Source organism: Heterodontus francisci, chromosome 15 (assembly GCF_036365525.1).
Source record: "Heterodontus francisci isolate sHetFra1 chromosome 15, sHetFra1.hap1, whole genome shotgun sequence".
NCBI lineage: Eukaryota > Metazoa > Chordata > Chondrichthyes > Heterodontiformes > Heterodontidae > Heterodontus > Heterodontus francisci.
This window is the reverse complement of record NC_090385.1, coordinates 56,409,121-56,426,380: the sequence shown is the minus strand read 5'-3', so window position 1 is coordinate 56,426,380 and position 17,260 is coordinate 56,409,121. Positions and strand designations below refer to the sequence as shown.

The window sequence follows — 17,260 nt, the reverse complement described above, 5'->3', positions numbered from 1 at the left end:
TAATATAACTGTCTATGTTTAAATGCGTATTCCCACTGTTGACGGCTGATGACAGCCACAGAAATCGGAAAGATGTCAACTACTCCGGAGCAGCCTCGAGCTCTTTGCTGCATTTCCTTCAAATGAGGGAGGGAAGAGAAACCGTTAACCGAAGTCACCTCACGCATTCCCGTTACTCGGCAGATGGCTGTCAATCAATCGGACCGAGGCGGGTCTGGGCCTCGAGCCTCGAGCCTCGATTTGATTGAGAAAATCGGGCTGCATGCGCATTGTTTCCCTCGTGCTTCCGTCGGCAGGAAGCTTCTGTCAGTTGGTGAAATAGAAGTTTGAGGCCGGATGTGTTAGAGGAACGGTTTCAGTTTCAGCAATAAATTGTATATTTTTAGATTATACGACCTCTAGTTAAAGAATACATAAGGACATTTTCTATCGTTATTGTGAGGATTGCACTCTCAGAATACTCTATGTTACTTTAAGAAGTTATCTGGTCTTCTGAGACTTCTGGTTTGAGTTTTAAGCAAAAGGAAGGAAGCCATCATATTGCATTCGTTCCCTTTTTGCGCCTGCTATGATTGCCATTCGGAACCAGTTGCAAAAAGATGTTTTCACACCACAGGAGGAGAGGCTGTTGGGTTTGGTGTTCGTCTGGAAAGCTGGAAAGAAGCGGAAAAACTGCATTTTATGCGCCGCAGGTGGGTGGGCTGTGCCATAGTGAGATGGATCGGTTACAAGGATCTGTTGCACTTGTAGGCGCGTTGTTCTTCGGTTTGAAATCGTATTCTGCGAGCAAATGTATTATGCCATCCCGGTTTATAAAAGTTACCTTTATGCAGTTTCCCACAGCCCAAATTATTGCTGGCTTCAGTTGCGCCTCGTGTTCGAATCTGTCTCAAAAAAAAATCGTCTATGTGTTCTTCGCTTGAAATGTCAGAAATAAGAATTAGAATCAGTTGGATTCTTCCCTCACTAACTGTATTTGATTTGAGGGTGTGTCTATTTTAATTAGACTTGGTGCTCTAAAGGAATGAGTCAAGTTAAAAACAGTTACACCGTTAACAGCAAAATGATACGTTATACATTACATGATATTCGTCTCTTAACATTATAAGTGTATTCCTGATTTATAATGCACATTAACATGGGAGATCTGCAGGATTTTATCTTGTCAAAACTTAGCTGAAGCATTACTCTTGATGGATTTGATCTGAATTAAATACCTTAAAAAATACTAATTGTCAGGCTCCTAAAAGGGGAACGTTTGGAGGAGGGGAGTGAAACCCCTTCACACAATCTATATTGGAAAGAAAGAATTATATGAATTTTTTTAGGAGTTAAAATATCTAATGTTTTCTGACCACTAGACTGTTTTGAATGCTGATGTTAGTGGCAGGTAGTATCCCATGATTCTTGAAGAAACTTTGTCAGCAATGCAGGCTATTACTTCGAATCAGTCTGTGAACTGATCCAGATCCACCAATCTGAGGAAAGTAGGTTGTATAAGTTAGATATGGATTCACTGAAGGACACCACACTGTTGGTGCTGTCAATGCAGCCTAGCAGTGAGGAGAGTCAACATGATTGAACATTTTATCTTTCTATTTAAAAAAAAAAGTGAATGTCTAAATGTATTATAGCAAAATCTATTTTTGTTTGTATTGGATCATTGATTTGAATTCCTTATTACTGATACCTGTACACATGGCTAATTTCTGTGGGATATTTCTACAGGATTCAGTAGACATTTTGTACAAGCTGGCAAAAGTTAATTGGATTACTGCAACAGTCCAAGGATCGGTTGAATGTTTGAGAGAGTAATGTTTAAGAGCCACTGTCCAGGGTCCCAAACACACCCTGCAGGTGAAAGAGCAATGTACCTGTACTTTCAATTTAGTATACTGAATTTGCTGTTCACAATGTGGTCTCCTCGTTACTGGGAGAAAAAAATACAGGTTGGGTGACCATTTTGCAGAGCATCTCCATTCAGTATGGTAGGATGACCCTGCATTTCTGGTCACCTTTGTCATTCTTTGTCTCACCCCCACTCTGGCCCCTCTGTTCTTCGGCTCCTACAATGTTTCAGTAAAGCTCAATGTCAACTCAAGGAACAAAACCTCATCTTTTGATTAGGTGCCTTACAGCCTTCTGGACTCAACACTGAGTTTGTCAATTTCTGATCATAACCTTTGCCCCCATTTTTTTCAGACAGCAGCTCTTGCTAATGATTCTGCTTTGCCATTTACACTGCCTATAGACTCAGCTTTACTTATCCCATTGCCATTTCTTTTTGCACTATGATCCTTTTGTTATTTAATCTGTCCTGCCTTCCATTCCACCCTATCAAAACTTTCCCTTTTGCTCTCCCCCAACCCCCGCCCTTTCCTTTTCCTTGCCTCTGGACTTACTTAAAACCTGTGCCATCTCTTAACTTTATCCAGTTTTGATGAAAGGCCATCGACCTGTAAAGTTAACTCTCTCTATCCACAGATGCTGTTTCACCTGAGTATTTCCAACACTTTCTGCTTTTATTTCATGTTTCCAGCATCTGCAATATTTTGCTTTTGTTCTTTATTTTCAATGTTCACTATATTTTGAAAGATAGCTCATAGAAATCATTTTTATCACTTTGATAAATTATGGAGGTTAGTAAAGTTTGTACGTTTTGCAAAATGTTGTTTTGTCCTGATTTCTAGTAATCTCCTTGTTCCTATATTAAATAAATGATCTGTTGGTTTACAGCCTGGGTCTTGGTCTGATTGAATATCCAAAGATGAGGACATTATACATTTCAGTAAACTGGTATACAGCTGCAAGAGTTTGCTGCTCAGTCCCTGGGTCATGTTATTTATCTCAATATTAGTTAATAGCATGATTCAGTCATAGGGATGGTTAGATCCATTCATGTAAGTGATTGTTCCTACTGAACCTGAGTCGAATATCTAGCATAAAATCAAAAACTAAACCAATGGGAAATACTTCATATAGTTTCTTTCCCTTTACAGATAATAATGTGCTTTCTTCCTCTAGAGTCTTCCCCTCCTTGTAATTATTGTTACAGATTTTGGTTCATCTTCAAAAGAGAATTACTCTTCAGTGCAATCATCAGTAAAGTGATGGAAGGTGTCATCAACAGTGCCATCAAGCAGCACTTGCTTAGCAATAACCTGCTCAGTGATGCTCAGTTTGGGTTCCGCCAGGGCCACTCAGCTCCTGACCTCATTACAGCCTTGGTTCAAACATGGACGAAAGAGCTGAACTCAAGACGTGAGGTGAGAGTGACTGCCCTTGATATCAAGGCAACATTTGACCTAGTATGGCATCAAGGAGCCCTAGCAAAACTGGAATCAGGGGGAAAACTCTCTGCTGATTGGAGTCATACCTAGTGCAAAGGAAGATAGCTGTGGTTGTTGGAGGTCAATCATCTGAGCTCCAGGACATCACTGCAGGAGTTCCGCAGGGTAGTGTCCTAGGCCCAACCATCTTCAGCTGCTTCATCAATGACCTTCCTTCAATCATAAGGTCAAAGTGGGGATGTTCGCTGATGATTGCACAATGTTCAGCACCATTAGCGATTCCTCAGATACTGAAGCAGTCCGTGTAGAAATGCAGCAAGATCTGGACGGTATCCAGGGTTGGGCTGATAAGTGGCAAGTAACATTTGCGCCACACAAGTGCCAGGCAATGACCATCTCCAACAAGAGAGAATCCAACCATCTCCCCTTGACATTCAATGGCATTACCATCGCTGAATCCCCCACAATCAACATCTTAGGGGCTACCATTGACCAGAAACTGAACTGGAGTAGCCATTTAAATACCGTGGCTACAAGAGCAGGTCAGAGGCTAGGAATCCTGCGGCGAGTAACTCACCTTCTGACTCCCCAAAGCCTGTCCACCATCTACAAGGCACAAGTCAGGAGTATGATGGAATACTCTCCACTTGCCTGGATGGGTGCAGCTCCAACAACACCCAAGAAGCTCGACACTATCCAGAACAAAGCAGCCTGCTTGATTGGCACACCATCCACAAACATTCACTCCCTCCACCACCAACACACAGTGGCAGCAGTGTGTACCATCTACAAGATGCACTGCAGCAATGCACTTCAACAGCACCTTCCAAACCCGCGACCTCTACCACCTCGAAGGACAAGAGCAGCAGATGCATGGGAACACCACCTGCAAGTTCCCGTCCAAGTCTCACACACCATCCTGACTTGGAACTATATCGCCGTTCCTTCACTGTCGCTGGGTCAAAATCCTGGAACTCCCTTCCTAACAGCACTGTGGGTGTACCTACCTCACATGGACTGCAGCAATTCAAGAAGGCAGCTCACCACCACCTTCTCAAGGGCAATTAGGGATGGGCAATAAATGATGGCATAGCCAGCAACGCCCACATCCCATGAATGAACATAAAAAAAAGAGGTCCTTTGGCAGTATTAAGACTTACCATGCCATTAAATAGGTCCTTGGACTGGAAGGGATGAGTCCTAATTTGTTTTTTGCTGAGTTTAGTCCCTGTCTATGATGTCACTTTCGGAGCTTCACACAGTCAGTAGATTTGAATGGTGAGCCTGACAGCAAGATGCCATTTCCAACAAGCTTACAGAGGAACGTCCCGACTTGGACAGCAATTTCCAGATATTTCCAAATTGTGCATAAATAACAGCTGTTAGCCTTAGTTATTTTCACACCAAAATCCAGCCCATGGTTTGTGTAGTGCGTCTATGCTATCTATTGCAATGCTATTTCATTTATTGATGAAATGTATTGCAATATATAATGTGGTATGTGTGCACATGTGGGCATACATTTTCCAGGCAAGTATCAATCCAACCAGAAGTAAGGTGGCTTGTAAAAAGCACCCACTCAGCCTGCAGTGCATATATACATATTTCTGAGTGATACCATACATATTTCTGAGTCCGTGTCATTTGCATAATCTTGGTTGCAATGATATGGAACTTGCTGTAGGTGATGAAGGGTCACTGACCTGAAATGTTAACTCTACTTCTCTCTCCACAGATGCTGCCAGACCTGCTAAGCATTTCCAGAATTTCTTGTTTTTATATCTGAGATACTGCCTGTCTGTCTTTGTTCAAGGAAATTTTTTGGCTTTCCCAGAGATGGACAGATGGTCACATGACGGTCCCCGTGTTTTCACTGGAACCTTCTAATATTCATCGTTCGGAATTGGCTCCTGATTCCCCAGGATGCCAGTATTTACACTTGGAGGGGATTTGCTGTTTCAAAGTCAAGGTATTAGGAATGCTAATGAAGCAATCTTTGGTAATTCAATCACTTAGATCAAGCCATTGTTCTGGGTCCATGGTGCTCAGATCTCTGTCACCGGGTGGGTCTTTGGAATGTCTAAAGGTGTTTTAGATGCAAATTGCGATGGCCATCTAGGCTACTAGTTTTTTTAAAAGTCAGCTGCAGGATTTTTTAAAATTAGAATTAAATTAATAATCCCTCATTTGACATCTTATATTTTCTTCACAGTACTTAGTGTTAGTCCGGCACAAGTAGCTGATAGGATGTTCACATCTGATGCTCTGGTACCTGGTTGCCTTATGGTAATGGGTGCCTCAGCTGCCATGATTTTCAGCGCTGAGTCTTGCATATACTTTCAGTGGGAGGGGTGGTGGGCGGCCAACTGCTGCTGTGATACTTGCCTGGACTGGGTCTGGAGTGACACGATGTTCAAACCCCTTGATAAGGGTGGGGAAAATGTACCCAATGCCGCTCTCATCCTGGTGGCCACTTTCGTGTGCAGCTGCATCAAACTGTGCGTAGACCCCCAGTACACAAACTCCAAGTGTCACTATGTGCTGAGGTTCTATGTGTCCCCTGTGTTGCGAAGGATGGGTCTGGTCACATTGCCGCAATACGCTCCATCCAGTTGGTCTGTGCCATACCACCTATCCTTCGTGGAAAAGTTCCTACGGAAAAACACCTTTGACCACAAATCCATCAGGTAGTGGTCTGCACGGAATGTCCTCAAGGCAAGCATCAAGAAAAAGCTTGGCTGGTGGTGAGAAGAGCCCTCCCTGTCAGATCCTTCCTGCACGCCCGGAGTCTCACACCCTCTGCACAATGCCCTCGAGGTGGCTGTGGTGGGGAAGAGACAGTTGCCCACCTCTTTCTGGAATGTGTCTTTGCAAAGCAGGTGTGGAAAGAGATGCAGTGGTTTTTGTAGAGGTTCATCCCAAGCAGCTCTGTAACACAGGAGTCTGTGCTCTATGGGCTGTTCCCAGGGACGCACACCGAGACAAACATCAACTGCTGCTGGAGAACTATCAATTCGGTGAAAGACGCCCTTTGGTCTTCCCGAAACTTGCTAGTCTTCCAGCGCAAAGAGTTGTCCACGACCGAATGTTGCAGACTGGCACATTCCAAGGTCCAGGACTACGTGCTGAGGGACGCACTAAAGCTAGGGGCAGCCATGGCAGAGGCTCAATGGGGAAAGACCACTGTGTAAGGTGCCCCCACCAAGGTGAACTGAGGGGCTGGATCCATGGGAAACCCCTCAAACTGTGTATCCGGAAAATATTTGGTTTGCTGTAAAATGTGCATGGCATGTAAAATGAAATGAAAGGGTTGTGAGGCAACTCATTCCTATATTGAAGGAAACTGATCTCCTTTGCACTCTTTGTATTGTTTGACTTTGTGCTTTTTGGAACTGTTTTGTAATGTATTTTCTTGACAGTTTTTTATGAATAAAGTATATTTTGGAAATAGAAAAGGCTGTGATACTTGCCTGGCAGGGGAGAAACCATGATCAGTGGCCTTTGATCCTGTCCTGGGTACTTTTTGAGCAAATGGCTATAACCAATTCTAGAGCTTCGGGCCAGGGAATGCGCAACACCATTCGGGTGGTTGTGAAGGATAAGGAGGGAGGTGCACCGGTTGACCACACCTTCTTCATCAAGAGAATCCTCATCAATTGCTGTGGATTCCAAGCTGCAGACATCTACTGCCTGCAGGACTTCCCTAACAGTGGATATTTCGACGTGACGTTTAAGAATGTGGCGGGATGCATCAAGTTCCTGAAGGTCTTCAAAGAGAAGGGAAACCAGGCGCCGCTGTCCATTCTCACAGCAGAGCCGCTCTTTACGCTGCCATCACAACGTGACTGGGTGGTGACAATTCACCTCTATAACCCCCATGTTTCTGTCGTGGATGTACTCGCCTTCCTAGCCAGGTACGTCGAAGTGGTCAGCAGTTGCACTGATGTTAGGAACCCGTTTGGGATTTGGACAAGTAAGCGGCAGGTCAAGGTGACCTTGAAGGTCGATGCCAACGAAGCCATTATCCACCCTTCCTCCATCTTCGCTATCGGGAGAAGTCGAGGCTTCTTAATCTATGCGGGGCAGCCCAGAGTTTGTCACACCTGTGGCACATCTCGTCACGCGGCAGCTAACTGCAGTACAGTTGTCTGCAAGAAGGAAGTCCATCAGACCAAGGACTGTAAACAGAATAAGTGTTGCAACCTGTGCTGTGAGGCAGGCCACCTCTACAAAGCTGCCCCAAACGTTGCCTCAGCTATGCTCAGGCAGCAAGGCCCAAGGATAGACCGGGAGAAAGAACAACGAATGCATCGGGTGCTGGGGGGAAAGAGACAAACGACCCTCTCCGCAGCAAGGAAAGCCTACCTGAGAAGAAGAAAGGGGAGGCAGCTGAAACCAGCGACCCAATACCTAATCTGTGCCCGGAAACCCCTCCTCCACAGCCAGAGTCAATGGAGGAGGAGACAGCTGATGGTCAAACAATCAGTGGCAAGTGGTACAAAAGAAAACCACAAGGAAAAATCTGCCTAAAGCGGAACAGGTCACCACCCAAACCAGTGGCAAGAGCAGGCTACTGTCTGAGACAGACTACAGCAGCTCCTCTTCACTGGATGAGGAAGTGTCGGAACAACGCACCTACAAAAGAAGGGACAGAACTCAAGGGAGCTGGAAGATAAAGCCCCCCCAGCCCCTGGGCACTGAAAGTTGTGATGGGCCCGGCGCACCCCAAACCCAGGGCGCCAAACCTAGCAACATGCTGAGCGCATCCAGCTCCGGGACAACGATGGCAGCGACACATCGGGAAGCCGGGAGCAGTGATGTTCTCGAGGAGGAAACAACAGCAGAGGACACCCCAATCCTTGCTGTCTTCAAGAACCACCCCCCACCCCCGATGTCACCCCAGCGGAACAAACCCTCCATGAGAAACCAGGAGGAGTTTCTGAGCCCAACGAATGTGAAACAGCTTGTGTACACACACCATGGGTATGGAGGAACATACCAAAGGACTGGGTCTAGCAAGGACAAATGGTGTGGGAAGCAACAACTAACTTAAAAATGGGTATGAGGATTGCTTCAATTAACGTGCATAGTATTAAATCCACTATGCGATGTGTTTCAACCTTGGCCGACCTTGCCAAGGTCAAAGCCGACCTACTGTTTCTGCAGGAGTGTGGAATACCACACCTCAGCACCTACAGGCAATGGTTGAGATGGTGGTCCCACGGGCCATCGATCTGGTCAGGGGGGAAATGATTCCTGTTCCTCTGGCATGGGTATTCTGCTGCGGGGAGGTAACTTCACCATCTCTGAGGTAAAGGAGGTGGTGGGCGGTCGCCTCCTCGTAGCTGATGTAATGTACAACAGTGCTCCGCTCCAGTTGATCAACGTGCACGCCCCGGTTCAATGCAGTGAGCGACTGACCGTTTTCCAGCAGCTCCCACTGCTGCTGGCGATGTCCTACGCGGTGACCTCAACTGCATAATCGATGCAGCTGGATGATCCGGCAGTGATGATAGCAAACTGGACGCTACGTCCAAATTGCTAATAGATACAGTAAAAGATGCCAAACTGCACGACGTCTTCAGCAAACCTGCAGACGGAGTGCAGCGTAGATACACCTGGTCAAGATCGGACGGGTCTACCTGTTCCAGGATCGACTTCCTGTTTGTGTCCCGTGCTGTCACGGTCAGATCCACTGACGTCAAGCCAGTGTTCTTCTCCGACCACTGCCTCTTACTGGCCGACTGTCACAGGATGATCAGCGGGTTGGCAGGGGGACATGGAAGCTCAATGCTACACTGCTAACCCCAGAGAACATTGAGGAATTCAAAAGGGATTACAAATGTTGGAGGACCGTGAAACCCCTCTTTGAGTCTCCAGTTCACTGGTGGGAAGCGATCAATGAGGACATCAAGAGCTTCTTTATCTTCAAAGGTGTTCAGAGGGCGAGAGAGAGACAGAGAGAAATGTTCCGACTCCAGAAAAGTATGCAAAATGTGCTCCAGCTGCAGTCGATGGGGGTTGAGGTCAAGGAGGACCTCCATGAGGTGAAGAGCCAGCAGGCCTCGCTCTTTGGCCTCCAAGATCATCTTACGGTCCAGATTCCGCTCCATTGAGCAGGATGAGATGTGCTCGCGTTACTTCTTCTAAAAGGTACACAGAGAGAGCTCTGTGATCAGAACTCTGAAGGAAGAGGATGGCTTGGTAACGTCTTCGCAGTCCGACATACTAAGGATCGGCAAATCCTTTTATGCTGGGCTGTACGATGCGAAGCCCATAGATAGCAAAGCCTCCCAGTCCTTCCTGTCATCTAATACAGAAGTCTTAGATGACGGCATGAGGGAGAGACTGGACAAGCTGTTAACCCTGGACGAGCTGACAAAGGCCGTCAAGTCCTTCGAGAACTCCCGGAAGCGATGGCTTACTGGTTGAGTTGTATTTGGCCCTGTGGGACTGGGTCGGCCTGCACCTGCTGGAAGTATACGAGAGTATCCTTCTGGCCGGCAGCATGGCAGAATCCATGAGGAAAGGCATCATGACCCCCATCTACAAGCGGAAGGAGGAGCGGGCAGAAATCAGAAATTGGCGGCTCATCTCACTGCTTAATGTTGGCTACAAGATTCTGTCCAAAGCCATAGCCACGCGAGTCAAGTCTGCTCTGGAGTTGGTGATTCACCCTGACCAGACCTGCACTGTACCCGGCAGGAAGATCTCTGATAGTCTCACGCTACTCAGGGATACGATCGCCGATGTACGGGACAGGAGGGTAGACACCTGCCTCATCAGCCTGGACCAAGTGAAGGCTTTTGACAGGATATCACACACCTACATGATGGACGTGCTTTCCAAAATGGGGTTTGGGGAAGGAATCTGCAATTGGATCAAACTGTTCTACACGGACATCAGTAGCGCAGTCTCAATCAATGGGTGGGAATCAGAAAGTTTCCCGATCCAATCTGGAGTCAGACAGGGCTGTCCTCTCTCCCGTCTTGTTTGTTTGCTGTATTGAACCCTTTGCTAAGTCTATTAAGAAGGATGCGAGCATAAGAGGGGTGACAATCTCAGGCAGTGGAGGCATCCAGGTTAAAACCTCCCTATACATGGATGACATCGCCATCTTCTGCTCGGATCCGCTGTCCGTTCGCAGACTGATGAGCATCTGCGACCAATTCGAACTGGCCTCGGGAGCCAAAGTTAATCACGGCAAGAGCGAGGCCATGTTCTTTGGGAACTGGGCTGACCGGTCCTTTGTTCCCTTCACCGTCAGGTCAGACTAACTGAAGGTGTTGGGGATATGGTTCGGAGGGGCCGGGGCATGCACCAAAACCTGGAAGGAGCGAGTAGCCAGGATACAACATGAGCTGGGCATGTGGGAGCAGCTATCTCTTTCCATTGTGGGTGAGAACCTGGTCATCAGATGCGAGGCGCTCACGTTATTGCTGTATGTGGCGCAAGTCTGGCCCATACCCCACTCATGCGCTGTGGCGGTCACCCGAGCCATTTTCCGCTTCATATGGGGATCCAAACTGGACCGGGTCCGGAGGGATACTATGTTCAAACCTCTTGATAAGGGCAGGGAAAATGTACCCAATGCTGCCCTCATCCTGATGACCACCTTCGTGTGCGGCTGCATCAAGCTGTGCGTAGACCCCCAGTACGCAAACTCCAAGTGTCACTACGTGCTGAGGTTCTATCTGTCCCCAGTGTAGCGAAGGATGGGTCTGGTCACATTGCCGTGGAACGCTCCATCCAGTTGGACCGTGCCGTACCACCTGTCCTTCGTGGAAAAGTTTCTACGGAAAAACACCTTTGACCACCAATCCATCAGGTAGTGGTCTGCACGGAATGTCCTCAAGGCCCTACGGGAAAAGGAGATGGTGGATCCTGTCAGATGGTTCCCTGAGCAGACTGCCAAAGTCATTTGGCGGAATGCCTCATCACCAGATCTTTCAAACAAGCACCAAGATATAGCTTGGCTGGTGGTGAGAAAAACCATCCCTGTCAGATCCTTCCTGCACGCCTGGAGTCTCACACCTTCTGCACAATGCCCTCGAGGTGGCTGTGTTGGTGAAGAGACGGTTGCCCACCTCTTTCTGGAATGTGTCTTTGCAAAGCAGGTGTGGAAAGAGATGCAGTGGTTTTTGTCAAGGTTCATCCCAAGCAGCTCTGTAACACAGGAGTCTGTGCTCCATGGGCTGTTCCCAGGGACGCACACTGAGATAAACATCAACTGCTGTTGGAGGACTATCAATTCGGTGAAAGACTCCCTTTGGTCTGCCCGAAACTTGCTGGTCTTCCAGCGCAAAGAGATGTTCACCACCGAATGTTGCAGACTGTCACGTTCCAAGTTCCAGGACTATGTGCTGAGGGACGCACTAAAGCTAGGGGCAGCCGCGGCAAAGGCTCAATGGGGAAAGACCACTGTGTAAGGTCCTCCCCACCAAGATGAACTGAGGGGCTGGATCCATGGAAAACTCCTCGAACTGCAGCCAGAAAATATTTGGTTTGCTGTAAAATGTGCATGGCATGTCAAATGAAATGAAAGGGTTGTGAGGCAACTCACTCTTGTATTGAAGGAAACTGATCTCCTTTGCACTCTTTGTATTATTTGACTTTGTGCTTTTTGGAACTGTTTTGTAATGTATTTTCTTGACAGTTTTTTATGAATAAAGTATATTTTGGAAATAAAAAAAAGCTGCTGTGATACTCGGTTTTGTAATGTATTTTTTTTACAGATTTTAATAAAGTATATTTTGGAAATAAAAAAACAAGCTGTGATACTAGGTTGTATTCAATTTGGAGTCATGGAGCAAGTATCATTATAATGCTGTCTGACCTGCTGAGTATTTCCAGCATTTTCAGTTTTTCTTTTGCTGGTTTGATTCATGTAATTGAAAAGTCTGTCAATTTGACTTGGGTAGATCTTCCACTTTGTTGCAATAATGTAAATTCATTGAATGAACATTTGAGAAATTGGGCTGGATTTGCAAAGGTATGTCAAATATTCCTGAGAATTTCATAGCCATGCAAGTACTCTATAGGGGAGATGGTGGCATAGTGGTAATGTGGCTGGATTAGTAGTCCAGAGGTCCAGGCTATTGTCCTGGGTATATGGGTTCAAATCCCACCATGGCAGCAGGTGGAATTTAAATTCAATTCAATTCATTCATAAATTCAGTTAATAAAAAAAATCTGGAATTGAAAGCTAGTTTCAGTAATGATGCTATGAAGCTATCATGGGTTGTCGTAAAAACCCATTTGGTTCACTAATGTCCTTTAGGGAATGAAATCTGTTGTCCTCACTTGGTCTGGCCTACATGTGATTCCAGACCCACAGCAATGTCGTTGACTCTTAACTGCCTTCTGACATGGAAATAGCAAGCCACTCAGTTGTCAAAGGCAATTAGGGATGGGCAAGGCCAGCGATGCCCACATTCCATGAAAAAATAAAAAAAAGAATTGGAAGGATGGAAACTCGTTTATTTATGGGAATTTTTAAAAATTGAAGTAGTAACCTGCTTCTAGCCTGTTAAATAGGGTGAGCATGCTGTTGATTTTGCCTTGGCCAGTAACTATTGGACGTGATCTATGAACTGATAGCCTGTTATTGGCACACATGCGCACTCTTTAATCCTATTAAAAGCAGTTCAGTAGGCATGCGCTAGAATGTTAGTGGAGTTACGCTTATTTATCTCTGGTTTATCTTGTCTGCTGATCATTGTCTACATCAATGAAATAGTTCTTAAATTGCTACTCTTAAGTAATTACCTGTTTTCTTAAAAAAAATTATTAAATCACCACATTGATTACAGCAGTTAATGAAAGCAGCTCATCACCACCTTCTCAAGGGAAATTAGCAATGGACAACAAATGCTGACCTTGCCAGCGATGCCCAGACCACATGAAGGAATAAAAGAAAATACCCGTTCCGAAGAAGGGTCACTGACCCGAAACGTTAACTCTGCTTCTCTTTCCACAGATGCTGCCAGACCTGCTGAGTGAATCCAGCATTTCTTGTTTTTGTTTCAGATTTCCAGCATCCGCAGTATTTTGCTTTTATAAAAGAAAATACATGTTGCACTTCTGTATAATGAATATTGCATCGTGTTATAATTTAGATTTTTGGGTCTGTGATTGCTAATCCAATTGAGGAAAGGGTCCTTCAAACAAAACAAATTGCGAACCACTGACCTAGAATGGTTGATCAGTCAAGTAAGCATATGATATACTTGCAGTACTTCTACTTTAATGATAGCAGATTGGCAAAAATGATCTTGTTAAGTAGCATATCCAGAGGGACAGTTGAGCAGTATTTTAAAGTAACATAATGATCATTTAGCTAGCCTTGCAGTTACTAGATCAATCTACTGATGGAGATTTGAGACATTGGCAGTTGAAGAAAGCTGACAGTTACTGTAGTTGAGCCCTGAAGAGAGTTTAGATTTTAGCACTATATAGGAGTGTTGGGAATTGGCAGAAAATTCTCATCTTTACCTGCATGTTATTTGTCATGTTTTTCCATAACTGGCGTGAAAGGCTGGTTATGATTAATTCAGCAGGACTGATTCTACAGTTCACTTTCTCAACAATATCCATCATAGTGGAAAAAGCTGCCAATGTTGTAGGACCACGTCACCTCCAAGTAACATAGTATTCTGTCTTAGACACTTAAGGCTATTCCTTCATTGTTGCTGAGTCAAAATTTCACAATTCTGTGCCCAATCCAATCGTGGCATCACCACTGTCATTCGTTCAAGGCAGCAGCTCACTACCACCATCACAAGGCAACCAGGGATCGGCAATAAATTTCACTTCGCAAATGGTACATAATTCCACGAGCTTTTTTTTCAAAAGCACCCGTGTCATTTCAGTCAAGCAGTTGACAGAGACTTTCAGTGAATAATCTGTTGTGTTATCCTGAAATTAGAGTTGTTTCTGGGCTTTTGTTCCTTTTTTCTTTCTGTCCTCTGCGGAATTGTATTGACAAAGAACAAGTTGTCCACCTGTATTCTCAGCTGGTGATAGGTGGCACATGGAGTAGATAGATTCATACCCTAATTTATTTAGGGAAAAAACTGTTTTGTTGAAGTTGCTGATCAATACTTTGTTTTTTGCTTCACTGTTCAGAAATTGATTTGGTTTTCTGTCTATTACCCAATAGAATAGTGTTATCAGTCACTTGGGTAATACACAAAACAGCAAAGAAAGAATCGTATGGAAAATGCAGCTGAAGTACAATAGGGATGTCTTATACATGTCATTTCCCCAGCATTCTGACATGGGTTGATGCCTTTGATAGAATCAGAGAGCAAACCAAGGAATATGAAGTATAGTCCGCTTATAAAGATACGTTTGTAACATTTGAAATGACACCCATCTGAGATCTTTCATATCTTTATAATAAATTACATTTAAATATGTTGCTGAACAGAGTTGTGTTTTTTTACAATCCTTCAGTCTTGATGGTATTGATATTTTGCCAAAAAGATTGATTTTATATTTTGCTGAATCTTGGCATCTTAAATCCAAGGAAAGTGTCGAAGGGAACACATAAGTTAAAATGTGCCCTCTGTGGCCTTGAAGTCTTGTTATTTTCCCTTTCTGTCAAGACCTGTCATTTGGGATTTCTACAGAGAGCAGTCTGCTGATAATGTGATTGGCTCTGTCTTTCTTTTCCATAATGCAAATTGGAAGATATCTGAGCTGCTGTTTCCTTGCTTAAATGTCTCTTGCTGTTACAAGAGACAAATAGAGGACAGGATTTTTAGATTCTGATGGGAGTAGGAACAGAGGCGGGCAGGTGCTACAAATAACAGTGCTGGCCAACATGCCGGTTTCCCTTCGCCATTCCAGCTACCGCCAATTTTCCTCAGGACATAAAAAAGCGTGACCCAGCAACCTCGTCAATTTGGTAGTGAGGCCAATTAATGTTAATGAGCTCTTTGTCAGCTCGTTGAGGGCCAGTTTGGGATTTTGGTGAGGACACACAGGTAGCACGTTTGGTTGGGTTAGGCTTCAGGATATTATTGGGAGTGTAGCTGAGTGCAAGGAAGGCAGCAGCTGGTAATGGGGGCAGGATTCTCAGATCTTGGGTCTAGTGGCAATGAGAATCAACATTCTCAGCAGCAGAGGCAGAGCTCTGAGCATTAGGAGGGCAGAGGAGAGGAACGATGTGCAGGAAGGCAATGTAGACAATACCCTCAGCATAGGGCTCCAGCTGAAGCCAGAACTACCTGGACATGTTGGATAACTAGTGCAGCAGGCACAAAGATGTGTGTCTTCATGGCAGAAGATCTCAGACCTCTTGGCACTGCTTGCCATGCCCTGACAAAGTCAATGACAGTGTTGGTAGCAGTGACCTCCGAGGATTGTACGGTGACGAGGTCCCATCTTCACACTGAGGGTACCCACCATCGTGTTGTGTGGCACTGCCATCATGCTAAATGAGAGATTTTGAACAGTTCCAGCAACTCAAAACTGGACATCCATGAGGTGCTGTGGTCCATCTGCAGCATCAGAATTGTGTTCAACCACAATCTATAACCAGCATATCCCCCACTCTACCATTACCATCAAGCCAGGGGACCAACCCTGGTTCAATGAACAGTGCAGGAGAGCATGCCATGAGCAGCATCAGGCATACCTAAAAATGAGGTGTCAGCCTGAAGCTACAGCACACTAAACAGCAGAAGCAGCATGCAATAGACTGGGCATCTGAACAACTTTTCTCGAGCTATTGATGTGGAAGAATGCGCAGCTTTGTTGTCTATCAAGCCATTTCCAAAGTCTGGGGAAAAAATACACCATTCAGTATCATGTGCCTTATCAAATTCATCCATTCAGTCAACACTCAAACTTTCCAATGTACTTTGCCTCTGTGATCAGTCTTTTCACACATTCATCATTCTCTATGTAATGTTTAAATATATAAGGATATAAGTTTTCAGTTCCCTAGTATAATTTTTAACTTTATCAATCTTGCCATGGCTAAACTTTTCTACAACTTATAAGACCTTGGAATGTTTAAGTAAGATCTCAGCAGAGTCATTTCCTTCTAAAGCATAAACATTTACAATCTCCATAGCCTTGTTTTGTAACTTAGGTGCTTAACTCCAGATATCAATTTAGTTACTCTGGCTAAAACCAAGATGCTCTGTAGTAGTATGGCTCTAGAAAAGCTGCTGGATTCATCCCACCTGTCTCTAGATAATCTCAAATTTTGCTTTAACATTAAAGTAAAGCACCAGTCCGAATATTTCTTGACTAGACTAGATTTTCTTCATCTCGTTGAAGGTAAAAGTGTAGCATTCTTATTTTGGACCTCTGAGGTGGATCTATATTCAATTCTGTAATAAAATTTAGGCCCCGATGTTTACGGGGAGAGTGCACGGGAGGCTGATAAGGACCTTGGCGAGGCTGGGGACGAGGAGGCATGACCTCATCATTTTTTGGATGTATTTCCTGCCCGGCAACCAAACTCTGTAGAGCCAGTGGCGCTCTCCTTCCTTTCACAACTAGTTTTGTGCCCCCGGGAAACCCCCACAGCAGTAAATTTCAAGTTGGACTCCCAGTTGCACAGTGAAAGCCCAATAAAATATGTTAATGAAGTGTCCTGCCACTCCACAACAGGGCACTCTGGGCTAGATTTTGGAAGCCTGCTGGAGGTGGGAACAGAGGTGGGCAGGTAGGAATCTCCTGGTACCAACTGGTCTGCTGGTTTGCTGGCATTTTCCTGCCTCTGGGCCATTTTTAAAGTGGCAGGTCGGGCAGGGTGATGGGCACAGGTCATCTTGTGGAAGGGTTGCTCCTACACAATGGTGGTCCAGCAGCTGTGGCAATTTTTTTTTTCCTCAAACCTTTTGTAAAATGTGCCAAGAGGGCGCCTCCATCATGAGGTGCCCTCTGTCTCAATTAACCTGCAATAGCAAGCCATAGCTCCTCCAGTGCTGGAGGGCCTCCTATTGATCCTG

At 45.2% G+C, this 17,260-nt stretch overlaps 1 protein-coding gene across 5 annotated transcripts in view; it reads left to right on the top strand.

Annotated features, from left to right (window-relative positions):
* Positions 1-228: 228 nt before the first annotated feature.
* LOC137377672 (exocyst complex component 1-like) overlaps positions 229-17,260 on the top strand; it is a 167,879-nt gene continuing 150,847 nt past the window's right edge. For 3 of the 5 annotated variants that reach the window (XR_010976458.1, XR_010976457.1, XR_010976456.1), the window contains exon 1: positions 229-692. Coding sequence is in view for 2 of the 5 variants with exons in the window: in XM_068047582.1 (XP_067903683.1) it covers positions 569-692 (124 nt within the window). In the remaining 3 variants the exon portion in view is untranslated. The remainder of the gene's footprint in view (positions 693-17,260) is intronic. The other 2 variants (XM_068047582.1, XM_068047581.1) reach the window with 2 other exon arrangements.